This window comes from Cynara cardunculus (assembly GCF_001531365.2).
Source record: "Cynara cardunculus var. scolymus isolate 2C chromosome LG 13, CcrdV1, whole genome shotgun sequence".
Taxonomy (NCBI): Eukaryota; Viridiplantae; Streptophyta; class Magnoliopsida; order Asterales; family Asteraceae; genus Cynara; species Cynara cardunculus.
Genome location: NC_037540.1, coordinates 41333417 through 41351051, shown reverse-complemented (window position 1 = coordinate 41351051; position 17635 = coordinate 41333417). Strand labels below are relative to the sequence as shown.

At 33.6% G+C, this 17635-nt stretch overlaps 2 protein-coding genes across 5 annotated transcripts; both read left to right on the top strand.

The window, feature by feature from the left end:
* Positions 1-909: 909 nt before the first annotated feature.
* On the top strand, positions 910-9790 carry LOC112525619 (alanine--tRNA ligase, chloroplastic/mitochondrial). Of its 4 annotated transcripts, XM_025135818.1 has the most exons (14): positions 920-1043; positions 2692-2824; positions 2918-3126; positions 3454-3632; positions 4209-4287; positions 4731-4865; positions 4948-5097; positions 5348-5458; positions 5533-6450; positions 6989-7061; positions 7146-7261; positions 8349-8558; positions 8648-8805; positions 9246-9790. In XM_025135818.1, the coding sequence occupies exons 1-14, from the start codon at positions 951-953 to the stop codon at positions 9580-9582; spliced, it is 2901 nt and encodes a 966-aa protein (XP_024991586.1). In that variant the 5' UTR covers positions 920-950; the 3' UTR covers positions 9583-9790. The 4 variants fall into 4 exon arrangements, with proteins under 4 accessions (XP_024991585.1, XP_024991586.1, XP_024991587.1 ...); XM_025135817.1 differs by having other exon boundaries at positions 910-1043; positions 2705-2824; positions 6989-7261; positions 9246-9582; XM_025135819.1 differs by having other exon boundaries at positions 5533-5721; positions 6989-7261.
* A 3899-nt stretch (positions 9791-13689) lies between these two features.
* Positions 13690-15716, top strand: LOC112525132 (expansin-like A1). Its single transcript, XM_025135100.1, has 5 exons — positions 13690-13912; positions 14122-14231; positions 14335-14513; positions 14621-14753; positions 15280-15716. Exons 1-5 carry the CDS (start codon positions 13777-13779, stop codon positions 15523-15525), a joined length of 804 nt encoding a protein of 267 aa, XP_024990868.1. The 5' UTR covers positions 13690-13776; the 3' UTR covers positions 15526-15716.
* Positions 15717-17635: the final 1919 nt, after the last annotated feature.

Genomic DNA, 17635 nt, shown 5'->3' with positions numbered 1-17635 from the left:
TATATTTTAGATTTTTTATATTTAAAATTAGATATTTATTCAGAATTTGATTATGTTTATCTGTAATTAGTTACAGGACAATTTACTTGTAATCTTGAATTTTAAATAATATAAATCAATAAACAGTACTTAATGCATAAAAATGATTTTTAAGAGTTTTGTCAAATGCTTTATAGTATAGTATAAATATTTGATTAAAGATTTAAGTGTATTATGATAAAAACGTACTTTTTAGTGTATTCGGTTGACTAAGTTAAATATTTTAAAGTATATTTGATCGACCAAATTATTTATAACAAAAACCTATTTTTTTAGGGGGTATTTGGGATTGCTTATTTAAAACAACTTATATTTTTTGTAAAAGTGTTTATTAACTTATATGGTATCAAATCGGAGTTAAATAAAACAGGGTTAAAATTGTAAACTGATAATAAGCAGTTTTTCATAAGTCAGGAAGGATTACTTATCAAAAATAGCTTATTACCGGTTTGGCACCGGTATAAGCAGTTTTTTTTTCTTATCCAAACACCAGAAAACAGCTTATCACCGGTGTCAGACTGAAATAAGTTAAAAAACAGCTTTTATAAGTAATCCCAAACACCCCCTTAACGTATTTGATTGATCCAATCATAATAAAAACGTATTTGCTACTATATTTGATTCACCAAATTCTTCAAAAAATTATTTTTTATATGATAAAAATCAATTAAAATGAATAAGTGAGATCAATTTGGGTCTTTCTCTTTTTTACCCGGACCGGTCCGAATTGTCTCTATTTCGATCCGGAACCAATTTGGACCCGAATTAACAATATTCAAATACAAATATAAATTTTTTTGGCACCCAAATCGTGTGGATTGCTTTGCTTTATCTATTCATTTTCGTCGCTCCACTCTTTCACTCACAGGGGGAGAGAGAGAGAGAGAGAGAGAGAGAGAGAGTAGCCATGGATGCCTCCAATCTTCCATATTCGTTTTCTCCATTTCCATCATCAACTGCAACTTCAAGATATCGTCCCAAATGCCATCTTCCAATTTCTCCTGGTAATTTTCTTCAACTCTCTATTCCACAAATGTTCAATCAGTTAATATTTGAATTATTAATCAGTTTCCTTAACTATTTTACTTTCCATGTTTAAAATTTGGTTCATTTCTGATAATTAGTTGAGCTATACTGAGATTTCGAGTTCAATTTTAAGCATCATGTTTCAGCTTTTGTGAATTTGCTTACCTTTTTATTGCAGTAGGCTACACGATTCTTTGACTCCCCAAATTTCAATACAGTTTGAGTTTTAAGTTGAGGCGAACTGATTTGCAAGTTCAAAATTGATATGAATGTTCTAAGTTGTGAAGAAATTTTGGTAGCTACATTTAATTTTGTACCCCAAACTACAAATCCATCAATACATATATATATTGATTGAATTCGTAGCAAAATCCATGTTAGTTCTAAAACCTAAAGAACTAGGTTTGACCCTAGAAAGTCAAATTATATCACCTCCCATGGAGCATGGGGATCAGAATATGTTCATACAACAATAATAAAATAAATCTTTTATCCTGATATAGTTGGAGTAGGTTAAAATAAGAAGTTAATTTCTCAAGGGTTTTGAAGTAGGAATGATCAAGAATTACCCGATAGCAATTATAGGAAACGAGAAAAATTATACATCGTGTTTATGTGGTTTATCAGATTCCTATGCCTAAGAGAATTGCTAGGATTTTATTATATTTTGGGAATTATGTAGTTGCATAGATGCATTTAAGACATTATGGGTAGTTCAACTGGTATGACCTTGAGTTTGCTCCTCAATGGTCACCAGTTTGTTTGCCTGTTAACTTCAGGGGCTGTGGGATTAGTTGAGGTGCGCCCAAGCTGACTAGGTCACCCACGGTTATCCTAGATACATTTAAGGAAGATGACCTTACCAAGTCATTTGCATCCCTATCGTTATTGTGGCACATTGGTTCTTCCATTCTTTTAATTATTTGCAATTTTATTGAAATTTGAATAAAATTCATACTCCAAACTTGTAGTTGGAAATTAGTTTTAAAAAATGGGACATCTTTGTCAAAGGAGTATGACTTCGTAATTTAGGATTTATTAAAGTGTCTTCATGCTTGTCTTCGGCTTAACAAACCAAACAAGCACGGTATATTCCCCCCCGGAGGTCAGGTCTGGGGAGGGTAAGATGCACGCAAATGTGAAGACAACCCCCCCCCCCCCCCCGCTCGGGGAAAATTTTAAAATTTACAAAACGAGTTGGAAGTAAGCAACAAAATTCAAGAACACAAGCTATCAAACACAAGCATGGAATGCACTTAACAATAACAACCCTAAGGAAACCAACTCTAAAATTCCTGACTAAGGGGCTGTTTGGTTGGTTTTCCATCAAGTCCTGTATGGATAGAGCTGTCTGTGTAGATTAATCTGTCTGGATAGATTGTGAAGGTTTTTGTTTGGGACAATTTTTTCATAGATGGAAGCATAGTGTTTTTTAATCGGGAGGGTAGGTTTAGAAAAATCTTGGCTTTCTGCATAAAGCTCCCTGTAGAAGCTCTTTGAATAAGCCACTTTATATATCCTTAAGCTACTACCAAACAGTCATGTATAGCTGACTGAATAAGTTGTTTGTCCCATTAATCTCATTAAGCTGCTAACAAACAGACCCTAAATATGCTTACAATACAGAATTTGCATGCAGGTTTCAGGAATTACCGAGACTTTATTGTACAAAGTTTATCACTAATCTATCCTACTCGCTTGCCCTCTAGAAACTCCAGAATCAAGAGGCGTGACTTACACTTCATCAGAAATGCATCAGGTTTAATGCTTGTTCCGTGTTTCTTGGAGCCGTTAGATACTAAATTTCGACATATTAAAACACCAACTAAGATTATATAAATCTCTTGTTCAGCTTCGGTACAGCCTCTCACTGAGGATCTTGTCGAGGAGACATCTCAAGATCTTCCCATGAGTGGGAATTCCATCCGTAGGCGATTTCTTGAATTCTACGCTGCAAGAGGTCACAAGATTCTTCCAAGCTCTTCTCTTGTCCCCGACGATCCTACTGTTTTACTGACTATTGCTGGCATGCTTCAGTTTAAGCCCGTTTTTCTTGGAAAGGTACTTAAATATCGTTAGACATTTTCTTTTTCACCAACCCAAAATTTATGAACTTGTAAACCAAACCAAACAAGTCCAATATATCCCACCAGAAGGTGGGTCTGGAAGGGGGTGAGATGTATGCAGACCTGACCTCTACCCTAAAAAATTGTAGAGTGGTTATATTTGTGAAGATCCGTGGCTTGTGAGAGGTGAAATTTAAAGGGAAAACAATGGTTATCTTAATCGACTTACGCCACGATAGAGAACCATTAAGCATGTTTTCACTATTCGTGTTATAGTTTTAGTTTTGGTCCACCTTTAACATAGCCAGAAAATCGTATTCAGGTGCCAAGACAAGTACCATGTGCTACTACTTCTCAAAAGTGTATCCGTACCAACGATATTGAGAATGTTGGCAGAACATCTCGACACCATACATTCTTTGAGATGCTCGGGAATTTTAGTTTTGGTGATTACTTCAAGAAAGAAGCAATAAAGTGGGCCTGGGAACTCTCGACGATAGAGTACGTATGGATTATTTTTTCTCATTTCCTCTTTGATTTTTTTTCTTTTTCTGTTGCTTACTTTTTACTAGTCTTTGTTCTACTTTTCTTTTCACTCACTTTTGCACAAGCTGGGGTTTTCACGGAAACACCACTCTATTCTTTGGGATAGAGGATAGGTCCTATATACATCAAACCCCCTAGACCCTACTTTCGAGTGGGATATGCCGAGTTCATTTGATTTGGTTTATCTTTACTATTGTTTGGACCAAAAATCACGCGCTTGAATGCAGAAACAGTTTCTTTGCTAAATTCAGAGGAAAGATTGCATACATGTCTTCACTCTTCAACCCTGCTAGATGAGGCATTTTGGTGCTCATGGGTTGGCAATAGTTATAACTAAAGTGCCAAAATTAACTCCCTAACCCATTTGAGAATGAAAAGCATCCTAGACTTGTCGAGCCCTTGTAAAACTTCGAAAAACTTATATCGATTGCTTCAAGTAGATGCATTTTGGATTAACTTTTGACCTGCCTGGTTTGGTGGATTTTTTCTTAAAATTCTCCTAAATCTTGTTTATTTGTGCCTTTCTTTCAGATATGGATTGACTGCAGAGAACTTATGGATTAGCGTCTATGAACATGATGAGGAAACATACGCGATATGGCATGATGAGGTGAAACGTCTTCTTTCTTTCTTTCTTTTTTTTACTAAAATAGGATGAATTCCTTCCATCCCATGAAAATTACAACATTGGACTTAAACATTTTTATATGATGACTTAAATGACCTCTTATAACAGTAAAAATAAAGGATATTTTTGCACCACCATAAGATGCACCAATAATTAGCAATAATGACTGTTGGAGTCCATATCAGCTAGACTTGGACCATTTCTCCTAAATATATGTTGGAACTTTCCTTCTCTCTTCAATGGCTCTTTTGGAGAGTAATCTAATGGGGTTTCACATAATCTCACAATGACAACGGTCAATCCTATAATTCTACTTTAAAAAATTGCCTAATATGGAAATGTTTGTTGCAATTTTCATGGGACAAAGGGAGTATATGTTCGTTTGTCAATATATGGATGTGTTACTATTGTCACTTTCGCTTCAGATAGGTGTTCCTGCTAATCGTATAAAGAAGATGGGTGAAGAAGACAACTTTTGGACAAGTGGCTTGACGGGTCCTTGTGGTCCGTGCTCAGAGATCTACTATGATTTCCATCCCAATAGGGGACATTCGGATGCCGTAAGTTTTATCTTGTGTGTTTTGTTGACTTTTTCACGCTGTTTCTAACTGTTGACTTCGTTGGATTAATGTTTATACATAGGATCTGAATGATGATACGAGGTTTATAGAGTTCTACAATCTTGTCTTCATGCAATTCAATAAAAAAGACGACGGTTCTTTAGAACCACTGAAACAGAAGAATATAGATACGGGCATGGGCTTAGAACGAATGGCTCGCATCTTACAAAAGGTACCAAAAACTTCTTTTCAATACTTGCCTATATTTGTATTGCTCTTGCTTACTTATATCTGCTTTTCAAAATTTAAGCCAGGGGTCTTCATGGAAACAACCGCTCTACTAATTTGAGGTAGATGTCAGGTCTGCGTACATCTTACCCTCTCCAGGCCCCACCTATAGGTGGATATACTGGGTTTGTTTGGTATAGTTTGTTAAATAAGTATAACTTTGAAAATTTATGGTGTCTATTTGATTTCTACAGGTTCCCAACAATTATGAAACTGATTTGATTTTCCCGATTATAGAAAAGGTGTCGGAATTGGCAAATGTCTCATATGCCCTTACCGATGATTCTTCAAGAACGAAACTGAAAGTATGCTATTCAAGATTGTCTTTCCTTTAGGATCATCGATGGAAAACATTTTAGTAAAGATTGTAACTTTTCAGGTTATCGGTGATCACATGAGGGCGATCGTTTATCTAATATCAGATGGTGTTTTTCCATCAAATATCGGTCGTGGTTATGTGGTGCGACGGCTCATTCGGAGAGCTGTACGTACCGGAAGGTTACTCGGAATAAGAGGAGATGAAAAGGGTAATATCGAAGGGGCATTTTTGCCAATTGTTGCCGAAAAGGTAATAGATTTGAGTTCTGAAATTGATCCGGATGTAAAAACAAGAAAAGCTCGTATTCTTGAAGAGTTGAAAAGAGAAGAGTTACGTTTTGTGGTAACATTGGAAAGAGGAGAAAAGCTTCTTGATGAAATGTTGGATGAAGCTTTAGAAAATGCGAAACTAAACAAAACCGCCCCATGTTTATCGGGTAAAATTGCTTTCCTTTTATATGATACATACGGATTTCCCGTAGAAATAACCATGGAAGAAGCCGATGAACGTGGTGTTTCTATAGACATGAGTGATTTCGATGCCGAAATGGAAATTCAAAGGCGTCAATCACAAGCTGCCCATAATACCGTTAAGCTCATGGTCGAAAACGGCTCCGAGCTGACTGAAAACGTTCCCGATACCGAGTTTCTCGGTTACGACACCCTTTATTCTAAAGCAGTGATCAAGGGTCTTCTATTGAGTGGGAAGCCTGTAGTTGAGGTTTCTAAAGGAAGTGAAGTTGAAGTTTTACTGGACCGGACTCCCTTTTATGCTGAATCGGGTGGTCAAATCGGAGACCGAGGGTTGCTAAAAGTCACTGAAACGGAAAGCAGAAAGACCGCTGTTGTAGAGATAGCCGATGTCCAAAAATCCTTGGGCAACATATACGTTCACAAAGGTATGATAAAAGAAGGAACTATTACAGTCGGTAGAGAAGTCGAAGCTGCAGTTGATGCGAAATTAAGGCAACGGGCTAAGGTACTCCCAAATGCCTATTTATGCAATTGGTACCGCTACTCCCGTCCAGTACTGTCCCCTCTAGTGAAAGAATTGTGGAAGGTTTTAGGGTTTTAATTTGATTTGGGTAGTTCATTCATTTACCAATCTTATTTCATCTCTTTGATTTTGGTTCCGCCAATTTTGGTGACAAAAAAATTAGCCCCGCCTTATCCTTGTCTAATGTCGCGTCAAATGTGGAACAAAAGTTTTTGTTAAGCCATGTCCGTGGGACCACAGCAAAGCAAAGACTTGTTTCACGATTGGTGTGACATTAGACTGGGATAGGATGGGAATGAATTTTTGCCACACCAAATTTGGTGGAAAAAAAATTAGGGAGATAGATAAGATTGGTAAATTATTAAACTACCCATGTTAAATTATAACCCTAAAACCTTCCACAATTCTTTCACATTTGTACCTTACTCTCGCCTTTCCAATCTTGTTCAGTCATGTCCGCTTACCAAACGCACCCTTAAATTCTCATTTTTCAATTCGTAATTCATGGTGACCGTTTCAGGTCCATCACACCGCTACCCATTTGCTACAAGCTGCACTTAAGAAAGTTATAGGAGAAGAGACGTCACAAGCTGGTTCGTTGGTGGCATTTGAACGGCTAAGATTTGACTTCAACTTCCATAGACAACTTGTTGATCACGAGTTGACGAAAATTGAAGGTTTGGTCAATGAATGGATAGGAGAAGCTACGCCTCTTGAAACTGAAGTGATGCCAATTGCTGACGCTAAAAATGCCGGTGCTATAGCAATGTTCGGAGAAAAATATGGCGAAGAGGTATGTTGATAGCTTATTTTTGAACTTATTGAAAGAAAACTTGTTTGGAAAGTCACAAGTTAGCTTATAAACTGGTTTTTTGAAAAACTACTTCCGATAGTTGATTGGGTTTTTTTCAATTTTTTCTATTATGTCTATTATATTTTATTTTTTTTAGGTCATTTTACATTATCATCTAACTTATCGACAAATTTTTTTTACCAAACTCAACTAGTTTATCATCCAAGACCATCTTCAACCGAACATGCTAAATTTTAGCACTCAAATTTACACTATTCATCGTAATAGCAATAATCGTCTCCGACTAGTCGATGCTAAATTATAGCACTTTTATATATTTGACATATATTTATTAATTTATCATTTAAATATAATTATTTTTTTGTATATTATTTAGTTTAACTAAATTAGTTATCTTTTTATTTATATATTTTATTTAATTATAGTAATTTTTTATGTATATTAATTAGTTAGTAAATTAGTTAAATTTATACTTTTTATTTATACGACACAGTTAATTTAGTATTTAGTTTTAAAATAGATTATTAAATCTTCAACCAATTAGAACAAAACATATGTCAAAATAATATTTGATTTGAGATAAAATGAGGTTTACCAAAGTGTGCTACTGTAATTCAACATGGCCAATTTTTTGGCACCCAAGAAGCAAGCACTTTAGCATATTGATTGGAGATTACTTGTTTTTACATTATGACACGTTTAACTTTTTGGCACATCTATCGAAGATGGCCTATCAGCTAGTTTATTATTTACAACTGGCTTTTCAACCAACAGCTAGCTTATTATCCACAACTAACTTTTCAGCCAGCAGCTAGCTTATTATCCACAACTAGCTTTTCAGCCAACAGCTAGCTTATTATCCACAACTAGCTTTTCAGCTAACAGCTAGCTTTTCAGTCGACCACTAGCTTATCAGTCAGTTTGGTAAACAGCATCTAAGTTGAAATTTATATTATTCTTAGGAATGTAGGGGTGTTCATAAGTCCATTGAACTAATAAGGACCAGAAACCGTCCACACCTAACATATATTAATTCTAATTTTTTTTGTAATTTCTGATGTTTTAGGTTCGTGTTGTAAACGTACCTGGTGTATCCATGGAACTATGTGGGGGCACGCATGTTAGCAATACTTCAGAGATTCGTGGCTTCAAGATAATCTCGGAGCAAGGAATTGCCTCAGGAATACGACGAATAGAAGCGGTTGCCGGTGATGCTTTTATCGAGTACGTCAGTGACCGAGATAACTACATGAAGCAGCTTTGCTCCACACTTAAAGTAATTTCCGTAGCTAAAATCGTGCAAAATATACATAAATGTTATACAAATGTATGTTGATTCAAGACTTTTGATCTTTCACTGTACAGGTAAAAGCTGAAGAAGTACCGTCTAGGGTGGCGGCAGTTATGGAAGAACTCCGAATGGCAAAAAACGAAGTTTCAGCCGCCCGCGCAAAAACCGCAGTTTACAAAGCATCGGTTATTGCAAACAACGTGTTTCATGTTGGAACCTCGACACAAATCAGGTTTCTATATCTATGCTATACGAAATTTGATCCAAGGAAAAGATGATACATAGTTGCCGACTAAGGATAAGTTAGCTTATTTTTTTAGCTTGATAAAAACCCCCCGTTCGGTAAAGCTATAAACTAGCTTATAAGCCAGCTTTTTGGAAAACTATTTCAGATAGCTTTTCAATAAGCTCCGTGGCTTTTTTTTCACCTTTTATTCCAATTATTCATTTTATTATATGAGAATTGAGTAATTTTTCAACATGTCATTTCAGGTCATTTTATATTGTTATCTAGTTTATCAGCTAGTTTCCCGAACATAACCTTAATGACAAAGAATGAATGGAACAAATACTGGTATTAGTAGTAGCACTCATCAGCTGGTTTGTCAACCGGATTATGAAAATTTTGAATAACAAAGATGTTGATTTTAAAAATAAAATCTTATTGTTCAGGGTGCTCGTTGAATTCATGGATGATACGGATGCAGATTCGCTCAAAAGCGCTGCCGAATATCTCGTTGACGCTTTAGGAGATCCATCGGCAATAATCTTGGGCTCGAGTCCAGGTGAAGAGAAAGTGAGTTTAGTTGCTGCATTCAGTCCTTCTGTAGTTAGTATGGGAATACAAGCGGGGAAGTTCATAGGGCCGATAGCGAAAATGTGTGGCGGCGGTGGTGGCGGCCGCGCAAATTTCGCTCAGGCTGGTGGAAGGAAGCCGGAGAATTTGTCGAGCGCGCTCGAGAAAGCACGGACTGATCTTGTTTCTGCTTTATCTGAAAAAGCAAGCTAATTGTACACCAAAATTCTTGAAATGATATGAGATTGTAATTGATCCAACTGTATGTAGGTTACCTGTAAATTCTAGCTTCTGAAGGTAAAGGGTTCAAAGCTTACAAAAACAAAAAAGTAGGAATGTACGTGAGTATTTATTGTATATAAATCTTGAAAACATTCTTGAAGTGTTGCAAAAAATGAAGTTGATTTAAATACGATTTGATTTGAATTGAAATAGTTTGTTATATATGCCATAAAGATGGTGCAGGATATGATTCGATTCGAATCAGATGCTTGTCATAATGTTTTGATTTTAAGATCAGAACCATTATTAGAGACATTAAATAACTCGGGTTATATGAATCCTTGTTTAAGCCAATTTGGGGTTTTTAAATTTTGCAATCTGATGTGGGCCCATTTCTAGTGGAATATACTGAGTGGTTTAGTTTGGATGAAATTAAGTTCGATTATTATTTCATTAAGAACCGTTTACTTATAGCTTAATGAGCTTAATGTCTTGGACGATTTATTTGTCTAGTGATACAGGAGTGTTTCTTTATAGTTTAATTGTGAAGCCATTAAGCAAAAAATGGCTATATGAAAAAAGCCAGAACCCTTTACTAGTCTTTATTCGGTCAACTCAAACAAACTAATACCATAAATGTCCTAGAAGCAATCCAACCCTCTTTCTTTGCGTCTTCAAACCCACTGATATCCCAAAATGACCAAAGTGAAGGGAAAAAGAAAGCAAACATCTCATGTATGGATTAAGCTGTTTGTATTGATTGAACTAATTTGTTACTAGGCTGTTGTACTGAATAAAAAATGTAAAAGACAGAAATGACAATTTTATCTCTTTATTGCTTGTTTTTTTATTTTATTTTCGTCATCGTGTATGTAGTTTCATTTAACAGTATCATTTCAACAAACTTAAAACATTTGGATTTCATTTATAAAGGTCTTCTTTGTAAGCACGTGTTTATAGTTCTTCAAATACGTGGCATTCCCAGTTCCAAAACAACCATATATGGCTTATTGAATAAGTCATACATTATATTCAGCCATGGTTGGATGAAGTTGTGTTTGAGGTTTGGTTAATAGTAATCCAAAGGTACAGTTGTAAATGAGTTGGTATTGGAATGGGCATGAGATTTTGTGGTCCATTTTAGTTGTAAATAGCTGGTTTTATTTTGGAATTTGACTTCCTTCCAAACTGTCTTTGCCCTCTCACCAAACTTCAAACTTTCACATTGCTTTTGTGCCTAGCCCTACCCTTACCCTAAAGCATTAACAAATCCAAAACTTCATCATTAACCAAGGCTAATTTCGTCATTCTTTATATCTTGAGTTTTTTTTTGTTTTTTTTTGGACTGAAAATACCATTTTGTGAACATGATATTGGTTTAATGAATTTCAGTTTTATTTTTTGAGACCTATTTTTATGAAGAAAAATAAATTGTTACAAAAGATTTAAATATAAATCAATAGATTGATATTAAAAAAAATGGATTTAATTTAATAATAATAAAAATAATAAAAGAGTCGGTGAAAGCGAAGAAGACCATCATCAATTGTTTTCCATTGTCTCCACTCCTCGTAATACTCCCAAGTGCCTCTTTTTTCTGCCCATTATAAAATAAAATTTCATTCTTTTAATTACTTTTTTTATAAAATAGTAATAAAATATATTTGATTAAAACTATTAAAAATTATTTTTTTACATATTATTTAAAATTCAAGATTATAAGTAAATTGTGTATAAGTACAAATTACTAAAGCTTTATGTTTGAATTCATATAAGTAACTGTTGATAAATATAATTAAATAAATGATAAATATCTTATTTTAAATATAAAAAATCCAAAATATAATCAGAATAATCATTGACTTGTAACAAATTACTTATTATTATTCTAATAAAAATTTATATTATTAAATCAAAAATAAGAAATGAATTAGAGAATACACAAAAAAAACAAGAAACTTTAAATAGTTAGTTTGGTACTAGTATCAATATTTTACTTTCAATTTTTATGATATCTTCATATTTATATTTTATTCGATAATGAAAACGTTATCATTTTCTCAAAATCACATAAAACTGTATTATAACATCAACTGAGATAAAAAAAACATTAAAATCGAGATGTATGTTACTGTATTATATGAATACCCTTCTAATAAAAGGTTCCGTTGATGGATTAATAGAAGAAATAATATTTTTCAAAATTTTCTTTTGATTATAAAAATCAAATCATTTGACGTCAATGAATTATTTATATATAAAATCACGTCCATCGTAAAATGTTTTTAGATCCAATACAAATGAAACCTCGTATTCCACGGTATTTATTAAACCGTTAAAACTTTTTTTAAACCGTGTCTTTAAATTACAGATACTGTTCTTTTTAATATCGTTTTTTTAAGATACGTTCTTTTTATCGACTTAAAGTTACCAACAAAAGTTGAATATAAAATATTTCTTGACGGAACTTTACGATTATAAAAGAAGTCGATGAGTAAATGAATCGTTTACGTAACGTGTTATAGAATTACGATATTAATGTGTGATCTCTGAAAACGTGATTTCTTAAAGATCCAAAATGGTTTGGATCACTTAATTTAACGCATTAGTCTCAATCTACATTCCATGTAGACATATAAACGATAGAGACCCGAATGAAATTGTGTATTGCTTTATAAAGGGTCATAATTACAATAATTAATGAATGCTCAAAACAAAACCTAATTTTGATTTAGTAAAAGACTGATAATACGGATAAAAATTTAAGTTACAGTGTAATATTGATTACTTTAACGCTAAAAGATAGCTCAACTGGTAAGATCTTGAGTTTGTCACGATGTCATTGGGTCAAAACCCCTCGTACCACTAAAAGGTTTGCATGACTGTTAATCTCTATATGTCATCGAACTACAGTTACCAAACTTGATCACATCTAAATCACCTGATGCGATGTAGGTTGAAAATTCTTCTATTAGATAAAAACGAGTGTAAAATTGAATGTTTATTACACTAATTACAAAATTACTCCCTTAGTTTCAAATTAAGTGTCTATTTTTCTATTTTAGTTTGTTTGAAAATATGTCTCCAGTCTCCACCCTTGAATGTAAACGTCTACCTACTCTTGATGATGAGATAATTATTCTTATAATTAAACGTAAAATTGCCTTTTGTTGTAAAAAAAATATAATAATCACATATTTCTAAAAGAGAAAATTGTATTAAAATGGAACCAACTTTCACCTAATTTCTATTTTGGGAAACCAACTTGCACCTGATTCCTATTTTGGGGAACCAACTTTCAAAATCGTCATTTTGGGGAGCCAACTTTCACCTGATTCCTATTTTGGGGAACCAACTTTCAAAATCGTCATTTTGGAAAACCAACTTGCATCTGATTCCTATTTTGGGGAACCAACTTGCAAAATAATTATGGAAAAATAACTAAAATTTGTTTTTTTTCCAAACATTAATGCAAAAAAATCTATTTTTCATTTCAAATCTCGTTTTTTTTAATTCAGATATCAAATTGAACATTTTAAAAAAAATCCAAATTACCACAATAAAAATTGTTTTTTACTAATGCAAAAAAAATCAATTTAATAGAAAAAAATTAATTGATGCAATTGGTTATATATAAAAATCTTAAATGTGATATTTAATATTTATTTTTTATTACATCAATTAATTTTTTTCTATTAAAATGGTTTTTTTTTACATTAGTAAAAAACAATTTTTATTGTGGTAATTTGGAATTTTTTTTAAAAATGTTCAATTTGATATCTGAATTAAAAAAACGAGATTTAAAATGAAAAATAGATTTTATTGCATTAATTTTTGGAAAAAAAAAACGAATTTTAGTTATTTTTCTATAATTATTTTGCAAGTTGGTTCCCTAAAATAGGAATCAGGTGCAAATTGGTTTCCCAAAATGACGATTTTGAAAGTTGGTTTCCCATAATAAAAATTATGTGAATGTTGATTTCATTTTAATACAATTTTTCCTATTTATTTTGGAACAGAAAAATCGAAAATTTATTATTCGGATGTTATAAATCATTTTATCCCATAAAGAAGCGTTGATGATGAAGAGCGTGTTGAAGTGTAATCCATTTTCCTTCCCTGTGCGCGTCTCCGAGAACAAATATAAATACGCATATAATTCACAAAACCTGAACCAACAACAAAATGGGATTCTCTTATTTCTGCATCGTCTTCTTTCTCTCCATCTCCATCTCCATCTCCATCTCTTCCACAAATGCATGTGATCGATGTCTTCATCAAACCAAAGCTGCTTTCTTCTCCAAAGCTTCTTCTCTTTCTTGTAAGGGTTCCTGAGATCAATTCACTCGTTTTCTTTACTTTTTAATCATTCACCCCAGATGACGTTTCTTGAGAAAAAAGTCGTGGGATTTTTGCAAGATTTGCAGCTTCAACCCATTTGGTTACGACCCCAATTGGATTTTTCAATTGAAAATATCGATTTCTTGAAGTAATTTTATGGGTATTGATTAATTTTTGAAAATAATGCAGCTGGAGCATGTGGGTATGGGTCCTTAGCTACAAGCTTCTATGGTAGTCATCTTGCTGCAGCTGTTCCTACCATCTACAAATCCGGGTCGGGTTGTGGGGCTTGTTTCCAGGTTGGAATTCATGTACTTCACATTCTTGGTCAGAGTCTTACTCTTTATCATATTGTGTTGTGAAATTATGTCTTGAATGAGGGTATGGATGTAATTTTTGCAGGTTAGATGCAAAGACTCTAAGTTGTGTAGCCAAAAAGGGACTCGAGTGATAGTAACTGATCTGAATCAAAGCAATGAAACAGATTTTGTGTTGAGTAGCAGAGCCTTCATGGCCATGGCTAATAAGGGCTTGGGCCAAAACTTGTTGAAACTTGGTGTTGCCGACGTGGAATATAAAAGGTAAAAAGGGTATTTTAGTTATTTCGTTAAAGGTATTTTAGACATTTCACGTTAAAAAAAAAAAAAAAGAGTATGAGTTTGACCTCTATTTGTCTCGTTTTAAACAGAATACCATGTGATTATAAAGGCAAGAACTTGGCTGTGAGAGTTGAAGAATCATCTCAAAAACCTAATTATCTTGCTCTCAAATTTCTATACCAAGGTGGTCAAACTGAAATCGTAGGCGTCGACATCGCTCAGGTACTTAAAAACCCAAGAGATTGACAAAAATAACTGATCAGATTTCATTTTTTTGTCCATTTTCTGATCCAAATTAATTTGTTAGTCGATCCTTACACTTAAAGGCTTTATGCGTAAGGATTGGTTTTCGACAAAAAAAAAATAGAGAATCGTTACGCAAAAAACTTTACGCAAGATTTCTGCATAAAAATTACACTATAATATGGTATATAGTGGAATTCTTATGCAAAAACTTTATGCATATGCATTAGGCTTCAAAAACCATACACATATGCTTAAGGATTCTTTTTTCCCAAAAACCAGTCCATATATATATATATATATATATATATATTTGCGTAAGCTTTTTGTGTAAGAATGGACAAAAAAATGAATATGGGTCAGATTACGGCTAAAAAGTGAAACCACCTGGCAACTTTGGCTATTTATGTAAATTTCCCTAAAAACTCTGCAATCCAACTTGTAGCATTGTGCAATACACTTGTACTTTCTTCTAATTTGTGGTTGGATTTCTTTCATTTTGTAGGTTGGTTCATCAAACTGGGGTTTTATGAGCAGAAATCATGGGGCTGTTTGGGACACCAGTCGAGTTCCGGCGGGTGCCCTGCAACTCCGGCTGGTGGTGACCGCCGGCTACGACGGAAAGTGGATTTGGGCCAAGAGTGTGTTGCCGGCCGATTGGAAAATTGGAGGGGTGTATGATTCTGGGGTACAAATTGATGATATTGCTCAAGAAGGGTGTGCAGAATGTGATGAACAAATTTGGAATTAATTCTTTTTTTTTTTGGGGGAAAAAGAAAAAGTAACACATAAATAAATTAATTGGGGTTTATAGAAATTATGGTAAAATACAATAATATTGTAGATGGAGTTGGTAAATGTTGTGGAGTAGTTGATATATATTAGGCTCTATTTGGTCAATATATTATCTTTATCATATAATATACGACTTTTACAACGTAATTTGTTATTTTTGTTGCTTATCGTACATCTTTTATTATTGAGATTAAAAACTAAACGTGCCGAGTATGTTTCAATCAGAGGTGGTAATTAAAGAAATTGATTATGCAACTCCTCTTTGCTTCAAACCCTTGAAGTACCTTCTAAAATTCAACATGCAAAAAATCACGCATAACCCTAAATCTTAAAAATTCTACAGTTTTTATGCCTTGGACATCGTTTTGCTATTGTGTCCACAATTGTGTGTCACTATCTCATTGCACTATCGTTCAGACTCTTTTCATTTGTCACAGTAGCAACAATAATCGCACGATAGCATGAAGATTTGAAGCTTTAGTACATTTTTGGTGATCCCCACCCACGAGCCTAGCTACCATACGACGTGGATTCTGGATTCGATTTTCTTTATCTGTTTTAGTCAATTCAACACATTCTTCACTTGGGATGTTAAAATGGAGTATAAGTTGACAATCTTTTATTCATTTGAATGCCTACAAATCATTTGTACAAAATATCAATCTAGTATAGCACTCTTCACTCCAGCACAAACTATAAAGCTGATGATTCAGATGATAAAACTCTGTTAGATAACGAAGTTATCAAAAACATATGCAAACATATCTCGTAAAAATCACTTTGTGAAATATGATAAGATATGTAAAGATCTATTAAGTTATTTGACGTATGTAAGTTTTCATACAGACTTACGTTAAGGTTCATGTCAAGTACATCCATGTCACCAAAGTTCCACTTAGTTACATGAATGTCACTGCATTTTTGTGAGCCTTCCGATCAAACAAAAAAAACCATGCAACGATTTCTCAGAGGTTCTCACGAGAGATTAAAGTTCTTACCTGATCCCAGTTTTTCGAGTCTATATGTATATATTACATTTATAATACATAAGATATAAGTTGAATAAAGTGATTTTAGTATAATAATAATAATAAAAAATCAAGGGTTATTTGGGTTCAAGCCCACGAGTTGATCATTCATATACCCAATTTCTAGACCGGACCCAATTACCATTTTAGATCAACACCTTTTCTATTTTAAGGTCTAGACTTGTTGGTTGTAATGGACTTATCTATAATTAATTAAGATGGAATATGTATAGTATTTTTGGGCACAAATTTGATTACTGGCGACCCCAATTTTATCTGATACGGAACTTGCCTCCAAGGACGTCAATATGAGGAGACATTTTTTAACTCACTCAGTGGCTGAGGCTAAGGAGGGTCTGGGATCTAACCAAAGATATGTCTTGTATTTGAGAAAAATCATCTCACTTATTTGTCAACTAAGCTAAACGTCATATGCCTATGTTTAGTATTTTGCGTGACACTTTGTTTGAAACTTAACATTTTAATTTAACGAAATGTTTCAAACGGGTACGATATGAGAATATCTTAAAGAAACCAACCATCACATGTGATAAATTGGTGATAGACACAAGCGAGCGGCTTTGGCTACATCCCAAGTCTTGGGCCAAGTGACCCGCACACTATTTCATCCCCATATAGTATCACATGTGATGGTTGTCTAGTTAAGATACTCTTGTTTTCTTATAAAATAATACCGTCCTCTCCTCGTTTGAACTTCTTACCTTCAATTTAATTTAATGTTTGATAACTATTTACTAATGTTTAGTAACTAATTTGGGATATTGTTTAGTACTTTTTGTGTAAAAAAAAGTTTAGGTATGATGTTTAATAACTGTTTATTAAGTCTATTTTAATAATATTTGATTGACACATAAAAAATTGTAAACATGTTTTAGATTGTATTGAGACTTGGTTGTGTCTTTAATTTCAATTGAATTCCATTTATACAAAGATTGCTTAATTGCTTTAGCACGGTTGGCTTATTTGACTTGAATAGGATGAATTAAGTTGTTTAACCTAATTTTTGGATTGTTAGTC